The sequence below is a fragment of the Catharus ustulatus genome, chromosome 20 (assembly GCF_009819885.2).
Source record: "Catharus ustulatus isolate bCatUst1 chromosome 20, bCatUst1.pri.v2, whole genome shotgun sequence".
Lineage (NCBI taxonomy): Eukaryota > Metazoa > Chordata > Aves > Passeriformes > Turdidae > Catharus > Catharus ustulatus.
The window spans coordinates 6,533,805-6,556,724 of NC_046240.1; the positions used below are offsets into that span (position 1 = coordinate 6,533,805).

Here is a 22,920-nt window from a genome sequence, read left to right on the forward strand (position 1 = left end):
CTGGTTTGGTCACTGCTCTGTCCCCTGGTGTGGTCACTGCTCTGTCCCTTGGTGTGGTCACTGCTCTGTCCCTTGGTGTGGTCACTGCTGTGTCCCCTGGTGTGGTCACTGCTCTGTCCCCTGGTGTGGTCACTGCTCTGTCCCTTGGTGTGGTCACTGCTCTCTCCCTTGGTGTGGTCACTGCACTTACAGTTCTCTCTGTAAGAGAAGGAACATATAAGGAGTGGAAAAAGTCAATTTCTGAAAACTGAAACCTGGAATTATTCCACCATTCTTCATCCTTTGTGTTTGGAATTACACAGGGATTCATCATGACTTTTAAAAGCCAAAGCCCTGTTGGTCTGTGATTTGATTTAAGATCTCAGGAGGTGATGTTTGCCTTTGGTACTTCACATTGTTCCAGGAGAGGCCACTGCTTGCAGCAGGACAGTGTCAGTGATGCAGTTGTGGTTGAGGTGTCCCAGCTGCCCACCTGTGTGTGAGGAACAGGGGCAGCAGGTGGATGAAATCCTTGTCAATGGTGTTCCACGTTTGTACCTCCTCTGCAGCTCGAGGAACACAGATAGAAATAAATGTTTAATGAGCAAGGCCTCCAGTATTGTGAAACTTTGGCATGAATGTCTGAAAATGTCACTATTACTCCTAGGGCTGTCAAATTTAAATTATGTCTGAAAGGAGCAGCAAGCTGAAATCAGCTTGCTGCTATATTGCTGCATCATTAAGGAAGAAATTCAGGTCAGAGGGAAAAGATCAATCTTTTCCCCTTGTGATTCTCCCAAACTCTGTTTTCTGCTGTTGTGCTTATGACTTTCTATGTTGTCTTAACATTCCTTCAAGATTTTAATCGTATATTTGAATATTAATATGATATTTCCTCATCAGGTTGACATATTCCCATCTCTTTACCATGTGGGCTTTGCAATTGTTTTCTCATCCAGCACATTAAATCTGGCACCTATCCAGGAGTCCTTCAGGGCAGCTTGGCAGGGATGAACTTCCAGGGAGTCCCACTGAGCTTAGGTGGCACAGCAGGACAGCAAGTGAAGCAAGATGAGACATTTCTGGTGATTTCTTTGCAGAATCCTTGAGGTGGGTTCCCAAAACTCTTGAGGCACATCCAAAATGGCCCTTGAGAATTGGGAAGGACATTGTGACCCTGGCTCAGCATCACCTTCCCTTCCCTTGCCCAGACAGGCTCCTGGTGCCCTGAGTGCAAATAGCTGAGTGCTTCAGGAAGGGGAATGGGAGGTGTTGGCTGTGTCCTGTGCTGGGATACCCACCCAAGGGTGAATGTCACAGCCTTCACCTCCTTCTGGGGCCACTCCACTATTTTCTGCTGTAATTTTGCTCCCCTTCAATTTATTTTTGGCTCCAGCTCTTTTTTCCCTAATGGGGTGGGAGCATCTGCCTAAATTCATAAACCACATCAATATTTTTGCTGTTTTTCTAATACTACTAAGGATTTTTTTTTCCCCCTCTATTCAAAAACTAAGTGTTATTTTCCTGTCCTTAGAAGATTTATTATCCTGTTTTTCATTTTCTGTTCTATGTGTTTGACATATCTTTAGTTATTAGAATAGAAGCCTGACACTGTAGGAAACAGAAAATGTTTGCCTGCATTACATTTCACATTATAAATGGTGCTTGTTCTTTGCCATACAAACGAGCTCCTTGAATAATTTTGCAGTGTGCTGTTGAGAGCTGTGCTGAGCCATTTCCCAGTAAATCAGAAACTCTTACAGTAAACTCTCCATGCTTTGTCAGACACTATATCTGGGGAATAAAATCTAATAAAAAAAAATCCAAACATGGAGCAGTTATAGCTTATCTCCCTGAAAAACTTACAGTGTTTTGAGATTAGGAACAAAGTATCTGAGATTTTTTGGGGTGCATTGTTCAGCACTAAAGCTTTGAGATGTAAAATCTGCAAAACATCTGCCTTTTGCTACAAATCTGGTATCTGCAATAAAATACATTGGCCATTTACAGTTAAAATACATTCACAGTTTTCCTTTTAGTTCCTGACTTTTGGGGAAGGCTCAGCTCTGGAAAGCTGCAAAATTTTCAGCTTTGTGTCAATTTGAGACAAGTTATGGGGAAAGGTCCTGAAAGCAGCATCTCATCTAAGGCAGGCAGGATTTGGCTCTCCCCTCCCTACCCAGTGATCCTGTGAAAAACAAAGTTCTCTTTCCTGGTAAAATTAAAAAGGTTTAATAAAAGACAATAGGAGACAAAGGGTGCTTGGCATTCAGCCAGGAGCACACCTACAATCTTTGATGTCACTCTTTAAACACCTTTTCTATTACATCAACCATTAGGCATATTCAAACTTTTCTACAGATTAGTTTAATATTCTAGGGAATGTTTTTCATGGCCACCCCTTGGGCCTGCCTTTTTAGAGCATGTTTTTATTGGCTGTGGTTTTGGTCTGTTCTTATTGTTACCTCCACTTTGGGCCTTGGTCCACACTTTCTTCAGATGGCAGGTGCTGATAGTTGGAATATCAGAATCCTCATCATATAATCACTGGATGTTATCCAGTTCAATTACAAGCATAACTATATATCAGCTATCCCACTACTAGGTCTAAGTTTTGTTAACAGCAGAAATAAAAACTATACAGCAAAATTATTTTAACATTATACATACAGCTGTTATCTTATTGTTTGCGAAAAGCTGATTTTATAATATGTCTTTATAACAATCTGAGAGGAACTTCTTGGAGGAAAGTGAAAAAAACCTTATTTATTTAATACACAGAGTGTACACAGGCATGAGGAAAAATACATATATAATGTTAGATATAAAATCCTTCTCACAGTGGAGAAAGCTGGTGGGTTTTAGAGCTGTGCTCAGCCTCTCCTGAGGTCTGGAGCTGGATGAAGAACCCCAGGTCTGTTCTCAGACCACAGTTAAGCTGGATAGTTCCAGAAAAAGCTGCAGAAATCACTGGAGAAGCTGTATGCAGTCCTGGGAGACTTCTTGCCTCAGCTAACAAGAAGCTGGCTAAAAGCAAAGCATAAAACTCTCCTCTCTGTGCTGAGAGAGAACAGAAAGAGAGAGGAGAAATGTCTGAGCACAGCACTGAAATAATTCCTGCCTTCCCCTGAGCTTAAACTGGATCCATTTCTGGGCTTAAAGCAGACAATAGAGGAAAACATTTTCATCCAATCACCCCAAGACACTTTGTTCTCAGACTGAGATGGAATTTTGGTAGGGTTAACCCTGACCAGCTTAAAAAAAAAAAAAAAAGATGGAACATCCTCCTGTTTTGTTGTTAAAGATCATGAGGAGCACCCCATATGTTGGAAGGGTTTTATTTGCTTTTGGTCTTGGCATTCTTGGTGCAATCATATCCCACTTTCCAGCTTGTCTTCACTACCAACCCAGCTCATTTTGTATCATTAATTAACATTTTTAATGGCTGCTGAAGTGTGCTGATCACTGCAATAGTGAGTATCAAGAAAGGTGCCAGTTCTCATCTGTTCACTGTGGTTCTGTGGGATGAATCTTTGCTGCATTGCTCAGAGATGCTTTGGCAACAGGGGGGTACTGGTGGGAGTAAAGAGGAGTGAAATCCTCAGAAAATGAAAATAGGGAGTTCAAAGGCAGGTCCTGTCAGAAGCAGGAAGGATTCTGAAGTTTTACCCTGTTTTTTGTTACGTTTTTTTGTTTTATTTGTTTAGGTTTTTTTGTATTTTTTTTGTTTTGTTTTTTGTTTGTTTGGGTTTTTTGTTTTTTGGTTTTTTTTTTACAATAAATGTCTTGAAAGACCCTGCTGTTTGACATACAAAATATACTTAAAAATTATTTCTACCAGGCCTGCAATGTCCCTGGTGCCTGACAAACTAATGCCACATGAGCAGCAATTAGTGTTGGCATTTGTTAAGGCCAAGGTGTGGAACACTCAGAGCAAGCAGTGCTATTCATAAAAACAAGAATTCACCAATTTTGAAGTTGTTATTTTGATGGAGTTCCTTGTCTGTGATGAGTGTTTGGATCAGTACAGGGAGCACAACCTTGCACAAAGTGTCTTCGTTCCTCAGTTTAGGTCTCAATTTTTCAATTTCTATTGCCCCTCTTCTTTCAGAGTATCTACTTGGTAGAAAAGTCAGAGGTTTTAAATGGTGAGGAAGGATGTTTTTTGTTTTAGAGGAGTTTATTTTATAATAAAATATCCAAGCTCCCAGGCATATCCTTGAGGTGTTTGCTTGCTGGTTCAGCTGTCAAGGACAGATGTATGGTATCTATAGGTACAGCTGTGCTGAAAGTCTTTTAGACTCTTTTAGATCTCTTTTAGTTCTGATTTGCTGCTTAGGAATATTTTATCCTTCTGGTTAAATCAAAGGAAAAACTGAGCTTGTAAAACTTGGCTATTACACTTTTTGACTACTACTCAAAACAGAGGGGTTTAGAGTATTGTAAATTGGAATTTTCTCATTTTTTTATCATCAGATGAGAACCTAAATTGGTGCCTAAATTGTTTTGATATCACATTCTTCGCCGTGAGTGGACAAATCTGAGCATTTCCTCCCTGAGCACTGTGGACAAAGTGCTGAGGTTGGAGGGATTACTCTGTGCCAGATGCTCGATCCTGGATTTATCTTTTTGCTGAAAGGCTTTATGATAAGGTGTGGCTTTGTCTGCTCCTGAACAGCTCCATTCCTGATCTGAACAACTGGGGCTGGATGTCTGAGTGTGAGCAAACTGAAGCAGGCAGAACAATTCTGAGTGTTATTTGGGTCTATTTCTGCTGCAAACAATGAGTAAAACAAAAACCTAAGCAATTCATGGCAAGATATGAAACCTTAACTCCCAAAATGGAGTTGTAAATGTTGACAAATGTTTGTGGTGTCCCAGTTTTGCTCCCTTTCTCAATTTGCAGGGTTAATTCAAAGCACAGCATGATTCCTTGCTAGGACTAGTCCCTTCTATCACGTCTCTCCCTCCCCTTAAATCCTTTCTATCAGCTTTCATTAAAATAGAAAATAGGTTTATTACTTATTGCAAGTTTGATTATGGAGGACTGGCTTATCTTCCTTACCTTCTGTCACTGAAAAACTTGGACCAGCTGCTGGATATTTGTCCAAAAATAGAGATTGATGCATTGTGGATTTTATGCTCTCAGTAACTTTACTCTGCACCCTAAGTGAAGTTTAAAAGGTACCAAACAAGTAGGAGAAATAACTTCATAAGTTACAGATCACTCAAAAATATTGAAGCAATGTGATTTCCATTGTTTCTCAGTTTTTATTAGCTAGGTAAATATTGAGGTGGAAATTTTGCTTTTTTCAATTGCAGAATTTGACATTATTAACCTGCAGTGCAATCCTTGCTGTGTGACATTTCTGAGGCTGTGTTGTGGATTTTTCAGTCACTGCATGGTGTTGGAAATCATCTGAAATGCCTCAAACGAAATAACTTGAGGATCAAGTGTTTTACAGATACACAAAGAGAATCCTGGGGATTAAATACGTTGAGAATCAAATAATTGACAATGTGCTGGGAGGATCCAGGAGCCAGGGCACCCCTGGGCCAGCCCCTCTCACCTTCCTGCCCCTTGCACTCAACTTTGACAATTTTGGGCTCCACCTCCATCCTGAGGGTCCCCTGAAGGCCAGTCCTGCCTCTTCTCACTTTACAAGCTGCAATCTTTCCAAATCAGACTCTCAACTTTCCTGTCAGGTGCTCCTTGCACAGAAAAAATAAATTTTGTCACATTAAAGCTCCCTGGCTGTTCCCCCACACTTCTTGCAGTGCTTGTTCTTCCATTTGGTGTAAACAATTCCAGAGCATTTTCTGGCTTCCTCTTGTTTTCTGGGAACTTCAATGTGGTACAATGTGAGCATTAGGGATGGAGATCATGAGGCCTGACCCCTCTCCAGACTGAAAAAACCAAACCTGAAAAATCCCTCAGTATTGAAGAAGGTCAAACAGGCGCTGTGTGAACTTGTTAAACACATTTATTGAGTTCTTGACAGTAACCAAACACAGTGAATGACCATTATAAATAAGAAAAAAAGGCATTTGCTTTTACTTGGTCAGCTCCTGCTTTATCTGTAAAGAAAAAATATCCCTTTCACCACCAATTTACAGGACTGAATGTTTCTTCCAAATGGCTTCAGCAAGGAAAATGACAATTTTGAACTGAGATATGTTTCAAGTGCTCTCTGCTTCTGAGCCCAGTTCCTGTTAATGATGGACCATCAAGTGGAGTTCAGGTTATACCACCTCTAAGTGCATTCCCAATTGTCATTAACTCACTTGGATGGGCTGCAAACAAAGAAATGACATAAAAAAAGAAAGAAAAAAAAGAAGAAAAAAAGAGTAAAACACAAAGAATGCATCCACAAGTAGTAGAGGCTTGTTATTTCAGAAAGGAAAAAAGAAATCAAAGCAATTTAACTAAATTAATTTGTTAAAGACATTTATTGAGCTGTTAATAGTAACCAACACAACGTATGAGCTGTTGTAAAACAAGAAACAGAAAATGGATATATTCTGATTTTGCCAAATCCTACTACAGATATGTGACAGAGGGAAATATTTCAATTTCCTTTATATTCTGCAGTGATATATTTACAATACTTATCTCTCAAAGTCTGTCCCTTTTAAAATTATATTAACAGAAAGATCAGAACCTAGAAATAAGTTTCCTTTACAGTAGTCTTGTTCTGTCTTGTCAGTATCCATTAATGATTGTGAAATAATGAAAGCTTTCCAAGGATTACTTGGCACACAGAACACAACTCCACTTTGATGCTGTACTGAGCCACCTTTTTTCTTTTTTTTTTTTTTTTTTTTTCAATTGAGGGAGAAGTGGGGAGAAGAGGAAGAATTTCATATGTACAAAGGCTGAAAAGTCTTTCTTTGTGACTCTAAATTAGTTCAGGAAAATTATAATCACGTTTACTGCAATACTTTCTCTTTGTTTTGTTTTGTTCTGCTTTGTTTTGAAATGGCCACCAATCACATGAATGAATTTGGAGGAGTTTCCCAGCATGGCAGCTCTTTCCCCACAGCACATGGTGAGCCCAGAGAGGGAGGTGGGTGCATTGGAGATGATGGCAGTTCCCAGGAGGAGCATTCCACTGAGGGTGTGGGTCCTGCCTGCTCTGTCTCATTTGAGGAGCCATTCATTTACTGAAAGAGAAACAAAAAAAAAAAAAATATGGATCAATAAACTCCAAATATATTTAACACTGTGAATTAAATTGATTGAACACTGTATTAGACGCTTAGACAAAATTTCTTTAAAAAACCAGGAGGATCAGTTTCCTCCTCTTTCTAGAAAAGAATTAAGTCTGAATGACTGTTTCTTTGAAGTATTGCTGCTGAAAATGTCCTTTCTTTTCCTTTAATGCTATTTATAATGATGCTATTACTGCTGTGAGGGCACTCCAGCACCATTATTTGTGTGCATGGGGCTCAAAGATGCAGGAGAACATTAAAGCTCAGTACTGAGCCACAGCTGTGGCAGTGCAGGGCTCCAGCTGCAGGTGACTGAGCTGCTTCATTGTTTATACCCAAAGCTTGACACAACACTCAGCAGTTCAGATGTTTGTTATGGTGGTGCACCTTGAAAGCATGATTAGGTCTTATCAGTTCTTAATTTTGTCGTCAAGACTAGCTCATTACCCTTTGTGGGAGAGTAAACCAGAGCAAAATGCACTTTGTAAGGTGAGAAGACTTAAAATGAGGCTAGAAAACCAAGGACCTGTCCTATGTACTACTAAAAGACATATTTGATGTCCCTTTTCCTGCATATTTACTCATCCATTTCAAATGTGTGGATTTTGACTGACACAGTTATTCCCCCAGATGTGGAGTTTTATGTGTTTTAATTTGCTTTGTTATACCCTTGGATTTCTCAAAGAAAGGAGCTCAGTGAAAGCACAGAAAGGGTTATTCTGGAGGTGGAACATACCTCTATACTGTAGTTTCTGTGCTCTATTGTTTGGACAATCTTTTCCCTGTAAACTAAAGTTGATATTGGTTCGGATACATCGATTGTTGAGAGGCTGGACCGGTCTGAAATTGTCACTCATGCTCAGAAATATCTGTGATGGCTGATTCTGGCTTAGCAGTCGTAAAGAATGCATCTACAAAGAGAAAACAAGTGGTTTTTAGAACTGGTCTTTGCTGTAAGTAAACAACATACAATATTATTAAATAGATTAGTTAATAAATGCAAGTAAAACAGAATTTCAGTAAAACAGAATTTCAGTTAACTCTGAAAATTTGTAATCAAGAGTTAAAACCATTCCTTGTGTGCTCCTCTGTTTTTGAGCCCCATTTTAAATGAGAGTAATCAGTGAACTGGTTAATTTTGGGTGGAGCAAATGAACACAGTACTGAAGTGTCCTTGGGTGAGCTGGAAAGTAACTGAATCCACAGTGCTGGATGGCAGCAGCTGGTACAGAGCAAATGAACCTGATGAATGACAAGAGCTAATTTCCTGAGTTTTGTAGCCATCAGTGCAGCTTTCAGTTGAGAAGCCACAGCTTTGTTGGTGTTATTCAAGAACCAGGTAGGGGCAGGCTGGATGGGAAGGAAAAGTGACAGTGATGCTGCTGAAGTCGTGAAATTAATGATGTTAAAAAGTGAGAGGCTTTTTTTGGCTGACAGGTCTGTCATGATGCTGTCTGTGCTGTGACTGAGTGTTCCTACAGCAGACTCCAGCCTTCTTCTGAGATGTTTCACAGCACAGAGGGAAATACTGAATCATCCTGTGCATCCAGAAATGGCTGTTAGGTGACTACTGCAACTCTTAATTGATTCAAGTCAACCAAAATCAAAAAGGGGAAAAAAAAGTTTCAAGTTACAAAACAGAAATCCTCAATATTTTGGTTTAAAGATATAAAACAAAGATATCTTCTACATCAGTGTACAATTTAAGAGGTTTGCTTATGGCATTTAATGGGGAAATCCAGTGGCTGGGTTTTATGTATTGAAATCTTTACCAGTTTCTAGGGAAAACCTGAGCTGGGCATTGTCTGAGCATACAGCATAATTAGTAAGCATTCCACAAAATCCATTTGCAGCATTAATAAAGGAGGATATAACTAAGTATTAATGAAGGATGTGATTAACCATTAAAGCATGACAAAGGAGCAAGTGTCATGAGGTTATAACCCATAGGTAGCAGCACAGACTAGAAATATTCTAATCCTTATTTTGCATATTAATGCTGGACCTAAAAATGCTGCTTGTAGGAAAATATTCAGGTCCTGTGTTTGAAAAGTTCACAATATTGAACATTTTGCCTGTGCTCAGCTGTGTCCTTCTCCCAAATTGCCCACTTAGAAAAGAAACAAAGTGCTTTCTATGCCTCCAGCCCAAACTGGACAGAAGGAATATCACAAAAATAAAACATCTCAGGCTTTTAAAAGTCATCTTATTTACAATGTTAATATGAGTTTAAATCCCAAAGTGGTATTTGGGGTTGTTTTCTTGTTCCTCATTTCATTTCTCAGGCCACATTTCTTCTCCTGCCTGCTTGGGGCAGACAGATGGTGCTACAAGTATTCCTTGGGGTTCCAGTATGCAAGAGAGGAGGTTTTAGTTCAGCTCACAGCTCTGTAGGCAACTCACTGATGGAAATGCTGGAGAAAGGGCAATTGCTGTTAAATTTGCTGTTTTCTGATGCCAGGCATTGGATTGTAAGCAAGTTGTAGAGAAATGTATTTTCTGAGATTTTTCCACTGATGTGTTTCCTCAACAGCTTCCTTTTGGATGTGAAGTTGTGGTTTCTCTTGCAGAATTTCTCCTGCTTGTCTCTAATACAGGCTTCAATAAAAAAATCTGATTTTTCCAAAGGTATTTGTGGTGTGTATCCTGTAATTTTATTCTATACCAGAAAGCATTGGCTGATTTAATTTCCAGAAGGCTCCAGACACTGTGTCTCTGTCACATTAATGTGCTGTGGACATGTGTTCACTCAGACCTAGGAATGGCCTCTGTTATCCTCAATAACCTCAGTGATGTTTGTACCACACTGCTGTACCTGTTTTAGGGTAACTGTTCACAGCAGCACAGGATGATGCAGTTGTGAAGGGACTGCTGGAAACCATTTGGTTCAAACCCACTGAAAACAGGGCCCCCCTCAAAGTTTGTGTGTGCAGATACTGACGGAGCTCTAAACAGTCAATATTTTTATTTTGACAAAAAACCTCTTCAGTGCTTCTGCAAACTGTATAAATTGCATGCAGAGATGCCTACAGCACAAGGGTTGAATATGAAAAGCTTTAATATTGTGTTTAAAATAATATTTTGTACCTATCCTAGACTGAGTAATGTGTAAATTGCTTTACCTGCATCCTTGTTATGTAGACAGGTTTGTTCATTATTATCCAGCTTGCTGTTTCATAGCAGGGTGGAATTGTCATTGACCCATCATATGTGATGAAACTAGATGTCTCTGGATAAAGTTCCTCAATATTAAGCCCCTGTAGTAAGTATGCATCATCTGGAGAACAGAGGGAAACAGCCCAGGTAAAACAGCAGCACCACAAAACAAACAAACAAACAAAAAACCCCACAACCAAAACAAACAACACCACCCTTTTCATGTCTCCTAATTCCAGAACATGATGACATGATGTTCAGTTTTACCAAAGAATGAAGTTTAACAGACGCACATTTGTGGATGCTCCAGTTTAGGACAGAACAAGGAACACAAGTGACATCCCTGACCCTGCTCATGGAGCTGCACTGAGATTCTGTTCACACTGAGAGCTGAGCACTCAGCACAGCTCTGAATCACATTGAGGGACTGGAGTCAAAACCTTCTTCAAGTCACAGCTATTGATTGAGATGTAGAAACCTTTGGAGAATGCCAACTTCCCTTTTTTTTGGTGTGATTAACAATTTTTGCTAACAAAGCCTCAGGAAAGCCAAGAGTTAACTCTTAATTGCCCTTGTGGCATGGAGGAAGGTGCAGTTAATGTGTGATAATAAAGATGCTCTGGCCTTTCATGTGCACATGGGTGCAGTGCCAGCTCCCTCAGAAAGCCAAACTGCAGGTGAAAAACTTGCTGGGAAACAGCACCAAGGTTCCTGCCTTTATTTTAAGGCTCTCTGGGAATTAATGAGGTGTATTCTTCTGCAACAGAATTTATTCTGTGGATATGTACCAAAATATAATGAGATATGGTTATATCTTTCAAAATTCATCAGAGCTCCTCAGTGTTTTCTGTACTACCTGCACTATTTCTCTTGGGTAATGCTGGCCCTACAGTACTTTTGGCAGTGCTGTCAAAGCTAAAACTCAGATTCTCCTGCCAAATCTTAGCCTGTAGGAGTTCATCCACTCAGGGATAGAATTTTTTTATTACTGATACACTGCTGCTTGTGTTTGTCTCAGAGCAGCTGGGGTGGTTGTGATTTGTGAGATCTCTTTGAACCCTTTCATTAGTGTGGGGTGTCTCCAATTTGGTTCATTTGCAGAGGGAACATTAAAATGCAGATAAGGAAAAGTGCACACTGAGGTGTGTTCCTTCAATGCTCAACGTGAACTGGCCTTGATTTGCAGAGAAAGCCAAATGATCAAGGAAGTGTTTAAGAGCTAAAAAAGAAAGGCGTAATTTAGCTTGAATTTAACATATTGTAGCTGAAGGAAATAACTTAGATGAGCTAAATACTTGTCTTGTACAATCTAATGGAAAAAAAGGAAAGGCTGCAGACTATTGTCTTGGGCAACAGAAAATCAAAGAACACAGGCAGAGCAAATGTGACCTTGTTTTTTATTTTAACACAGCACAGTCAACCTGGTGCAGGGTTTTGGGGCAACTATATTGGCAGCTACAGCACCAAGTGCCAAGGTGAGAGTGTAATGTTTCTGCCTCATTGACCAGGGCCTTGCTGTTATTTCACATTTGAAATGTGTTTGCTATTTTACAAAATAACAAATAATCTTGGCAGGTGCCCTCATGTCTGTCAGAACAAGAATCCTCTGCCCTGTGCCTGCAGCTTGAGCCAGGGTCACTGCCCTGCTGGTGGCTGGCTGCATCCCCAAGAAGGGGGAGTGCCATCAGTGCCTGGGAGGTGACTGTCACCTCCTTCAACACCCCCAGGCTTCACTGGCCCATGGCAGCCTCTTTCTAAACCCAAATCTTCCAGCAGAAGCATGGAAACACAGCCAAAATGCAGTTGTATTTGAGCAAGTAGAGATGAGTGAACACACCTGTGTCCTAGTCATTAAAACATTATTTTGCACTGATAATTTTGCTCGGATTGCATCAGAAGAGAACTGATGGATTTTTTCCATGCCAGTGCCTGTTTTCAATGAATCATCACACACTTTCCCCTTCCCCACATGAACATCCTGTTCATTATTTATGAGTCATGGAGAGTGGTGTGTTTAGCACCAAGTGGCACAGAGTCAGGCAGGAGAGATCCCTAAGGACAAATTCTGCTTTCTCAGCCACATTGGCTTCAGCTGGGCTAAAATAATTTCCACCAGGCAGAATTTGCCCTGAAATGTTTACTAGGAGATGGAAAACTAAATGAACATTAATAGAGACAAGGGATATTGATATGAGAAACTGGAGGAAAATATCACTTCATGAAAAGTGGAAGATAGGGGTGAATGAAATAAAGAGTTTGTCCAAGAAAATGTAATACTTATTAATGCCTGTATATGAGTTATGTTCCCATGGGAAGTCAGGTGGTTCCATGACAGAAGATTACACAATAAAGATTTGGTTACCAACATTTTCCCCATGAACAGCTCTGCTCTTTCCCCCCATCTTACTCAGGGTTTCTTGTTCAGGAGCAGACCTGCTGGCTTGGTATTAACACCAGACTGCAGTACTTCAAAGTCTTGCTTATATTTACTGCAAGTATGTTCAAAATGCTCAAAATCACCACTTATGATCTCCTGCCAGTGACAAAGTTCCCTTCATAAACCCATCCAGCCTTCCCTGATCCTCAGCATCACTCCTATCTGCAGCCCACAATCTGTTCCTCTCGATCTGCTGCTGCCTTAGGGCAATTTCCAGACCCAGAAATTCTTCTCTCTAGAAATTAGATTTCATTAGATTTCATATTCATTTACATAAAGGCCTTGACTCTGATAATTTACCTAAAAAGAAATCCTAAAAATCCTTTTATCCCCAGGTTTGTGACAGATGTGTGGGGTCAGCTTTCACACAAAATCCGTGCATGTTCTCTTTATAATAATGCTTTTTATTGGCAATATATTGTTTATTGAATGGAGGAAGGTACATTGATTTTAAAGTTCATATCATGATAATCCAGAAAAGGATCTAGGTTAGATTTACAGGGTAAGCAATGTAGAGATCCTCAGTTTCTCTGCTTACCAGACAATGGCAAGACCAAATTTTTAGGTGGCATTTTGTGTACCTAAAAAGTTACTTTTTTTCCCTGATGTTAATCAGATTCTGGGTGAAGGCTGATGGAGCATAAGTGTTTTGAAAGAAAATGAACTTATCCCCTCAAATGGCACACTTAACGAGGAATAATAAAGCAGTTTTCTTCTGAGATATCCACACAGCTTCTGACTAAAGCCTGCTTGGAAAAAAACCTTGTTTCAGTTTGCTCACAGTAGATTCTTTGGGCTGTGATAACACAATAAAATAAGCCTTTAAAATCTCCTTAAAAATTCCTTGGGGTCCACTTTACTTCACTGTAGCCATTAATATCTAAGAGCAAAAAAATTCCCTTTTAATTCTCTTTGCCCGTGGAAATCTCATGCAGCAGGAGAGACAGCACTTAATTTTGTTGCTGTTGTTTAAAAAAAAAAAAAAACCAAAAAAACAAACCAAAACCTTTTATTTATGTTATGAACTGTCCTGACTCTGAAGCAGTGCTCCATTTATCATTCCCTCACCTCCTCTAGAGCACATGAGGTCTGGGCATTTCTCAGCACTGAATACTGACTTCAGGAGGGGAGCCCTAAAGCAGAAGCTGAAAAACTCCAGCTGCTGAAGGCACACTAGAAATCCTTGCAGTGTAAGAGGTGAGATTAGTTTTCAGCAATGATGCTATAATCCATCATGCAAGACAACTGCAAAATTACTTTCAATAACACTTTCATGTTCCCAATTTACACTAGAAATTCCCAGTCAATACTTGTTACTACAGTAAGTAACCCAATGCCCTGTGGAATATTTTGTGCATTGTGTCTACCAGGGGTTTAATTTTAAATGGATAAACTTAGCAAAAACAGTGGTTAAAAATTAAAGCAAATCACTGCTTTTCCAGCTTGTGTTCTGTGTATTCATCTTCATGCAGAATTTCATTTAGTAAGCCCAAATTAGGTGTGATTGGAATTGTGTTTCCATTGTAAGGAGACAAAACAAGCAATGGGAGGTTGTGGGATGCTGACAGCTCCAGAGAGGAAGAGCTCCCACTGTAAACATGGCAAACAAATGAAATATTTGGTGTTGGGAGGGTGTGTCCCCATGGGAGAACATCTGGCTGGGAATATGGAATTTGTGGTGAAAGAGCTGGGAAAAGCACACACAACCATAACAATAATTCCCTGCTCCCAGGATGCTGCAGCAGCAGGAAGCTCTTGTAAAACAGCCTTGCAATGTTCCTGCAAGGAATCAGGACAAGCAGTTTAAAAATGGGACTGATCTGCTCCTTCCCAGCAGAGAAAATGACATTTGATACCGATAGAACAATCTGGAAAAAACATTCTGAGGAGAACCCTCTGTTGCCTTCCTTTCCATAGGTATTGTAGAGAGTTTTATTATCATAGAAGTCTCTTATTTGGACCAAGGGTGTAACAAGATTTGTTAATTGTCAGGTAAAATCAGAAGAACATCAGTGGGGTGAAAGGTGTGTGTGTTGCAGGAGAGGACAAGGGACTATTTGTGTTACCAGTTTGCTGTGTACTTTCTGAAAGTTAAATTCTGGTATTGTTGAACTTACAAACTTCAATTTGACAAAGGAAATGAGGTCTTCAGGAGAAGAGGTTTAATTTTTTTACATATTTTTCATTATTTTCTCTAAAATACCTTAATTAAGCTCCAGTTTTCCACAAGGTCAATATATGAACATGGAATTATTGAGGATCATCAGTTAAAGGCTTTTCAAACAATACAACAAACATACAAGCTGTGTTAATAACCTCTTTCTACATCTGTTAAATGCAGCAGTAGCGGGACAGGAATGTTGTAACTTTTCACACTGGTGAATACTAAATCCAATGAATGGTGCAGCATCTTGACATACCCAGATCTGATTTAATCCAGGCTGCTCCACATGTCCCTTTTTCTGCTAACAGGAGGCAGTTTCTCCTCAGCATTCTGTGTGAATACACTATATTTCTGTGTCAAATATAATTTCATTAATCTGTTGTTGCACCTTCAGACATAAAACAGACTTTGAAGTTCAAAATTCATTTGATGAAGTGATGACCTAATGAGCTTTTTCACATTCCTGAGTTTATCATGCAGGGTTGCTGGCAATGCAGACTTGGAATTTCTGCCCAGTATGAAGTGCCTCTTGTTTCAGGATCACTAAATGTGTTATTTGACACTGAAAGAACACAGCTGCTAGCAGAGGAAGTGAAAAGAAACTTACTCTTATACGTTATTCTCGTTATGGTGTCTCTGTTGAGCATACGATTTAGAAATGGATTTGATGATTCAGATACCTACAGAAGACAAAATGCACAATGTCAAAACCTTCTCCCAAACATTTGCTTGCCAGAACTGCAGCTCTTCATGTGTGCACACACACACTCACCCTCTGATACTCCTCCAATTGGGTTCTGCCTTTTTTCCATTGTTGTGGGAGAAGGAAATAATCACTTACTTGTTTTTCTAAGGAAGCTTGATAGAAAGTTGGTAAAATAAATAAAACAAAGGATGGGAGAACAGGGTGAACAGAAATTAATGCCTGAATAAAAGTGTGAGCACAGGTTTCTTCTCCAACAGCTCTGGTGAAATTTGCAGGTGGTTGATATATTAGGCAGGATTTTCATTAGTATTCTATTATTTTATTTATTAATAAATATATTTTCCTTGCAGCAGGATATTTTAATTGCAAATTAAAGCTCTCTTCCTATGGCTTTTATATGGGTAGCATATGAGGTAACACCTCATGCTCAGGTGGAACTTTCCATGTGTCAGATTCTGCCCCCTTGTTGCCTTTTTTCCAGAGCCTGGTCCTTCCTCTGACACCTCCCTGCAGGTACTTCTAAATATTGACAAGATTCCCTCTGTCTTTTCTTTATTTCTTCCCCTTTTTCATGAATGCAGGTCAGATTGTTGGGTCATAATACAATACATTTTGGATGGGGAAAAAAAAAAGGGTAGCCTACATATCTTCCTGTGTGAAAATTGTCCTTTATATCTAATTATTCAGTATGCTCTGTGAAATGCATACTTTTAATTCTGAGGTTAAGGCTTTGTTAGGACCTTTATGAAATGGGATTAGAGCAATAATCCCCTTATCCCATACCCAAGGTGTGATGAGGTGAGATACATAATGACAGAATATTTACAATATTTGGAGGGGAGAAATACATTTTTTATATAAAATGAGAAAAAAGTTTTCTCCAATGTAATTAAGGGGTTTTGGGAAAACCAAAGTCTTGAGTTCAGTGTTAGATCACTACAATTGATTGTCTTAACTATGTACCTTGAACGCAACAGGATGGAGACAAAATATTCATGTCTTTGTAGCTCTGTGAAATGGAAGATATTAGAAGTTCTACTTTTAAAGTTCTTTTCAGTTTTGATAGTTTTAAGATGTTTTAAATAACACTGGGAAAAACTGATTTTGCTAGCTTTGACACATCAGCATGACATGCCCTCTTTCCCAGGGCCTCAACCTTCTAGAAGAGATTTGGATGAATAACATTGCATGAAGAAGCATTAAATCTGCAAAGCTAGTGACTTCTGCCATAGCCATTAAGGTTTTATGAGTGATGTTTATGATGTAAGGGGTTTTTTTCCCCACCTCCCTTATCCTGTTTAATTTCCCTTATATTGTAAAAGCTTTGAAGCAGAGATGGTGTGCTCAGTTCAGGATGAAGCTGCCTCTGGATTCCAGATCAGAGCCTCTGGGCACTGCTGTGGCATAATGAGGAGTGTAACTCCTACATTTACAGTTCAGGGAAAAGTTTACTGTCTATATATTAGGAATCTGTAGTATGGAGTACTTACTTTCATAAATATGGAAACTACCACCAACCCATTAGGACTCTTTGCAGCTTCTGTGACATTTGTGTACAGCTCGTGGTTATAGTGGATCAGCTGAACCTGGAAAAGGATGAAGGGAAGGATTAAATTAACCAGTGGCAAATCATCCCACACAGTATTTCCAAATACTCCCCCCACTCTGCTTGGTTTGTACTGGGAATCCATCTCTGCTTTGGGTGGTTTGTAGCAGGGGCATTTTTCAGGCATTTGAAATTTTAATACACAGTAATTTCACGATTATAAGACGCACCTGATTATAAGTCACACATTACAATCCAGAGTGTGATAAAAGGTATCTGTCCTATCACCATCTGTTGAGGGTGGGGGCAGTGATCCTGATCTCAATGGCAGATATTCTGCTAATGGGCCATCCATTGAAACCAGGCAGGGCATTGTTCTTTATCTTTTCACAACCCATCCTTCCTCCAGCCAGTCATTGTCTGCTCATGGCCATTGAGTCCCACTGTGGGACTGATAAAATTACTGCATCCCATTGGGAGTTGCTCCAGCCAGGGGGAAGAGCCCAACATTTCTTACCAAGATAAAAACAGAGGTTTTGGGACACTAAGGGAGCCCCTTTCTCCACTGGACTCCAGAGGAAAACCGGATTTCTCTACATCACCACTGGAGCTCCGGAGGGAAACTGCACCTTGCACAGGAGCACTGCTCCAACTGAGCCACATCTGTCACTGCAGGAGGATGCAGCCACCATGGAATGGGACTGCTGCCAACACCCTGCCTGACGGGTGTCAGGCTGTACTCTGACTGTGTCAGGGTTTGGAGTTTGTTTCTTTGTAGTACTGTATTTCTATTTTAATTTCCCTAGAAAAGAACTGTTATTCCTAATTCCCGTATCTTTGCCTGAAAACCCCTTGATTTCAAAATTATAATAATTTGGAGGGAAGGGGTTTCCATTCTCCATTTCAAAGAGAAGCTCCTGCCTTTCTCAGCAGACACCTGTCCTCCAAACTAAAACAGCAACTTTTCGTTCTTTGTCCATATATAAGCCACACCTGATTATAAGCTGCACTTTGGGTACGGACCAAAATTTTAGTAAAAATGTTGTGGCTTATAATCGTGAAATTACTGTAATTTCAGTGACCATCTGGCTCCAACAGGTACAGGACCAGCGTGTTTTCCTCTGAATTGCCAGCCTGTGAATTCACCCACATCCAGTCACAGGCTGCACTGCAGGGGCTGACATCACTTCCCTGCTCCAGCAGCACTTGCCACAGGCAACAAATAATCTGAACTCTGCAGCCTCATGCCAGGCTGAGGAGTCAGGGGTTGAAATATTTAAGGAAACATATGGGATATGAGTTTGGAACTGTTAAAAGCACCACTCACAGAATTCAAAATACTGATATTCATTGCCCCCAGATTCTGCAAACTTGGTTACAGAGGCTCCTACAGTTAAGCACTTACTGTATTATTGTTAACCAGGTTCTCCTTAGCTCCTGCAGCTCTCCTTCTGCTTTTCAGTTTTATGATTTGCTGGAACTTTCACATTACAAAGGCACAGTTCCCTTGTCTCACTGCCTATGTGAATGTCTTACCCAGAATCTTGATATTTGATTTGTCTGGGATCACCAGACACTGTTACAATTTACACTGCAATTTGTACCTTTTTTTAAAAACAAGATGAATAAATTTAATGAACTCTGGTGGCAGTTAAGTACTTCTGAACAGATGAAAGGCTAGTCAGCTTTATTACCCTAAAGATCTTTCTTAGTTTTTAGATGTCAATTAGAAAAGGAAGGTTCTTGTTCTGGTATTGTCAGAATTGCAGCAGCCTGATGTTCACATTTAAAAATCAGGTCTGTCTTTCATGTGCTGATACTTCTAAATGCTGTCCAGAGAAATTTCTGGACTTCCATGCTGTGAACAAGATCAGTATTAACTTGGTTTTTATCTGGTAATCGTTGTCACTGTACAAATGGTCCAAGACTAAGACTGCCAGTAAAGAAATGTCATTAAAATGTGCTGTCCAAGTTTATAATGAGGGAAAAAAAGCAACCCCTAAACCTCAATGAAACAGGGTTTAATGCCTGTATTTGTAAAATTGTCTTTTGGATGAATGTGAGGTCTGGTTATTCAGTCTGAAATGCAATTGTGAGGATTTTTCTGCAGGAATGATGTCCCTACAGGATCTGCAGCCAAGTTACACAGACCAAACCTCACTTTGCCACCTAAAGATGTGAGTCCAAAGGTATGTGAAACCTACACAATTATTATCTCACTCCAAGAGAAGGTAAGAAATAGATGGTGTGTTCAAACATATTTCCCACATTCTGCCCTGACTGCAAAATGTATTCTTCTTTTAAGTACATTGTACAAGCTTCATATAAAAGTCACTCAAGCACTGTCCTCTCACCACCCCCCAAACCCCTCTGTGATGCTGTTTTAGTGCTTGCACATTGATGTAAAAAGGGGCAGTGGAAATTCTGAAAGAGAAAATTTGCATTGGTAAGATCAGAAAATTTTTGGTGCGTAGCTTTACTGTTTACAGTCAGCAGTTCACAGACCAAAAAAATAAGGTCGAAATTACTGCTATGATGTGTTAATTTAAATTATTTTTGTCCTGTCTCAATTGGGAGCTATATAAAAAATGTCAAAGGAGCCAGTGGAGTCCTCTACCAAATTCTGGCAGTCAGGAAGCAGGACAAGTGAAGGTCTCTGAGAGCACACAGAGGTTATAATGCTCATTAGCCATCACTCTGTGGTACTACTGAACTCTGATAACATCACTGTTCTGGGGACTGTGCACTCAGTGAAATTTTTAGGCTTAGTCACATATTTGCCTTTTGATGTACAACTCTTTACCCTAGCAGCCAAACTAACTTGTGAATTATCAGGGAAATAAGTGGTGAAATCTGCTGTAGTCTAGGCCTCCTTCTGTACAAAGTCCCAGAATAAAAATGAATTAAATTCATTTTATATAACAAAACAAAATGCTGAGTGCAGGAGTCAGTAAAAACAAGGACAAAATTCTCCTTCCACCCATTGGAACCCTGAGTCAACATCAAACTCTTGTTTTGACTGATGACACTTATGGAAATAAAACCTCTCAAGTATACAACCACAAAGGTCTCAGTGCCTAAAGAAGAGAGTTTATTTTTTTCTTTCTCAAACCTGCCACTTTCTCTTTGTTGCAGTAGTATCCTTCCTCCCTGCAGCCAAACTATTTTAAAGCTATTTCTATGGTGCCATGGTTAAATTCATTAGGTTTACCTTTTCTTAGAAAAAGGCTGACCATCTAAGGAGACATAATTTTCGAAGTTTCTCACATGGAACAGGCTAATTTAGAAAGATTCAAATGAATTAATGTCTTAAACACAGAACACAACAGGATTAAAAAATACCTTATTAAATTTTCCTCTGAGAATAATTTAAGTTGCCTGAAATACCTGTAAGCATTTGGTCTGTATAAAATATTACTGGAGTCTTCCAGGAAGGTGAAGCCACATAAAGTAAAACTGCTCATACATGAAAATCTCACTTTTCAAATGATGACACCTTATTAAAAGCACATCAGAACAAGAGCAGACTTCCAATGCTGAAAGCAAACTTTGAGTTTAGTTTGAGTTTCAGGGCTCAAAGGCAATACTGAATCTTGTTCTAACCTATTGATTTTCTTTGGAAGATTCCCCCTTTAAGATTAATTTGCCACAGAACAACTGAAACCTCTTTGTTTTCCTCCAGCTACAGAAGTTCTATTTTGCAGGGGAAAAAAGAGAATTAAGATTAATTACTCTCTTTTAGCTGATGAAAAACCAGAACCTGGCCTTGCTCCATCACCCATGAATGAGCATTGACCAAGATCAGAATCAGAAACAGAGATTTTTAGCCTCTCAAGACTCTCCATGTTCTGCTGCAGCCTAAGATGCAGCAATAGGAAACTGAGGAATAGGGAATAAAAAACCAGAGTACAATGGAACAATAAAGGGGTCTGGTATCTTGGGTCTGATCAATCAGAAACCATGGGAGAGACAGACACAGATAAAGGCTCCCTGGGCAAGAAGTGACCAAGAAACATTGGGATGTTGAAACTTTGGGATGAGATAATGTTACCAGGTGATCTCATGAAGAATTTTTACCAAAACCAGAACCTCCTATAAGTGCCATACAAATAATACTTTGTATAAACACCCTGTGTACTCAATAAAAGAATTTATTGAAATAAAAATTGGTTTCTGATCCAAAGTCAGACGTCCCTGTCTCTCCACTGCTGATATGAAGGAATTTAGAATATTGCAGTACCTCACACACATTCTTCCACAGTCCTCCTGGGAATGACAGAATACCCTTTATTCTAACTGGAAGAGTTGTAAACATTTTTGAGTCCATAAACATTTTTGATTTGTAAATGACAAGGGAGGTAAAGCATGAAGTAAATGGCAGCAGGGAACAGCTCATCTATAACCATAATATTTCTATTATGCTGCACTACCTGAGAAACTGTTGGGGTGCCTCACTGAGAGCAAGCACAAAGCGTGTTTCCAGCACAGCAGGGAACAAAAGCAAATGAAATTGCTCAAGAAGACAGGTTAAATGTTTGTTTTGATTCAGAGTTCCTGTAAGAAGTGTCTAAGATATCATTAAGGAAAATAATTATGCATTTTTGTTTATCCAAAGTGTAATAAAACCAGCAAAAGAAATGTAGTTTCTGCACGGTGGGTGCCCAGAGAGAAAAAAATAATTTTACTGAGTTAAAAGCTATTAATAACAACAGTTATTCCCCTGTTAAAATATAATTGCTCTTGCAATACAACCCTTTGGAAAGAGCAGCAATGTGGCATCACTCAGGAGTTATTTATGGCATTAATTCTGTGGGTATGAACAGGTATGAGATCAGTGCAATTTGTATGACTGACAAAACTGTTTTTAAAGCAGTCCTAAATAAAATTAAATGAAATGTACATCCTGCATTGTGGAAAGCACAGCAGCAGCTGGGAGAACATCACCAGCTCCTCACAACCTGTGCACCTGACTTGTCTTGTTTCCCATCCCTGGCAGTGATGCAGGAGAATTTTCTTCTCTTTGAAGAACAAACCCATATTTTCATGCCCAGGGAACTCAACCATGCAATGTTAGTGTTTGGCAAGGTTCTTTTACCTACATCCTGATTAACTAATCCACAGATTTACCTTTTACTCTTCATGTATAAGCTCACAGCAGTGCAGTGCTCTTGCTTTGTCAATAAATTGGTAACATGAATTGTACATGATCACCTGTACTTCCAGCAGTTTACTCTGCATTTTAGCTGCAGTTTTAAGATTAAAATCTGTTACAAATATTAACTTTGCCATATTAAACTAACGAGAAATACAAAAAACCAGTTGCTTGAAACAATTTTTTCTCTCTGACTCTCTTTGATGTTCTCTTTATTAAAACTGAGGTTATTTAGGCTGTTGCTGACAAATGTGGTTTGTGCTTTGTTTTGTGTTTTTACTGATTTTGACAGCTATTTTGTGATTTAAAAGAAATGTATATAAACAACTGGTTTAATAGTTTAACAAAGGTTTGTCATCCACATTTATAGCTATGTGCCAGCAATTGTATCTCAGATAAATAAACAGTATTAGAATTCTTTTTTACTTAAAAGAATAAGACAAGAATACATGGAAGGAACTAATTATTCTCCTGCTTCTGAGCAGACAGCTGTGTAGAGAAATGCAATAATCAGGCAGTAAAGTGGAAATGCAGTTGGGTTAACCACTCTTGGCTGCAAAATCTACTT

At 39.4% G+C, this 22,920-nt stretch overlaps 1 protein-coding gene across 1 annotated transcript in view; it reads right to left on the minus strand.

Annotated features, from left to right (window-relative positions):
- Positions 1 to 5,945: 5,945 nt before the first annotated feature.
- The window catches only part of CA10 (carbonic anhydrase 10), a 173,031-nt gene continuing 156,056 nt past the window's right edge, over positions 5,946 to 22,920 (minus strand). Inside the window, exons 6-10 of the mRNA XM_033076882.2 lie at positions 17,145 to 17,240; positions 15,556 to 15,628; positions 10,314 to 10,468; positions 7,928 to 8,102; positions 5,946 to 7,143 (exon numbers count right to left, since the gene is read on the minus strand). Of these exons, the coding sequence (XP_032932773.1) occupies positions 7,121 to 7,143; positions 7,928 to 8,102; positions 10,314 to 10,468; positions 15,556 to 15,628; positions 17,145 to 17,240 (522 nt within the window). The 3' untranslated portion in view covers positions 5,946 to 7,120. The remainder of the gene's footprint in view (positions 7,144 to 7,927; positions 8,103 to 10,313; positions 10,469 to 15,555; positions 15,629 to 17,144; positions 17,241 to 22,920) is intronic.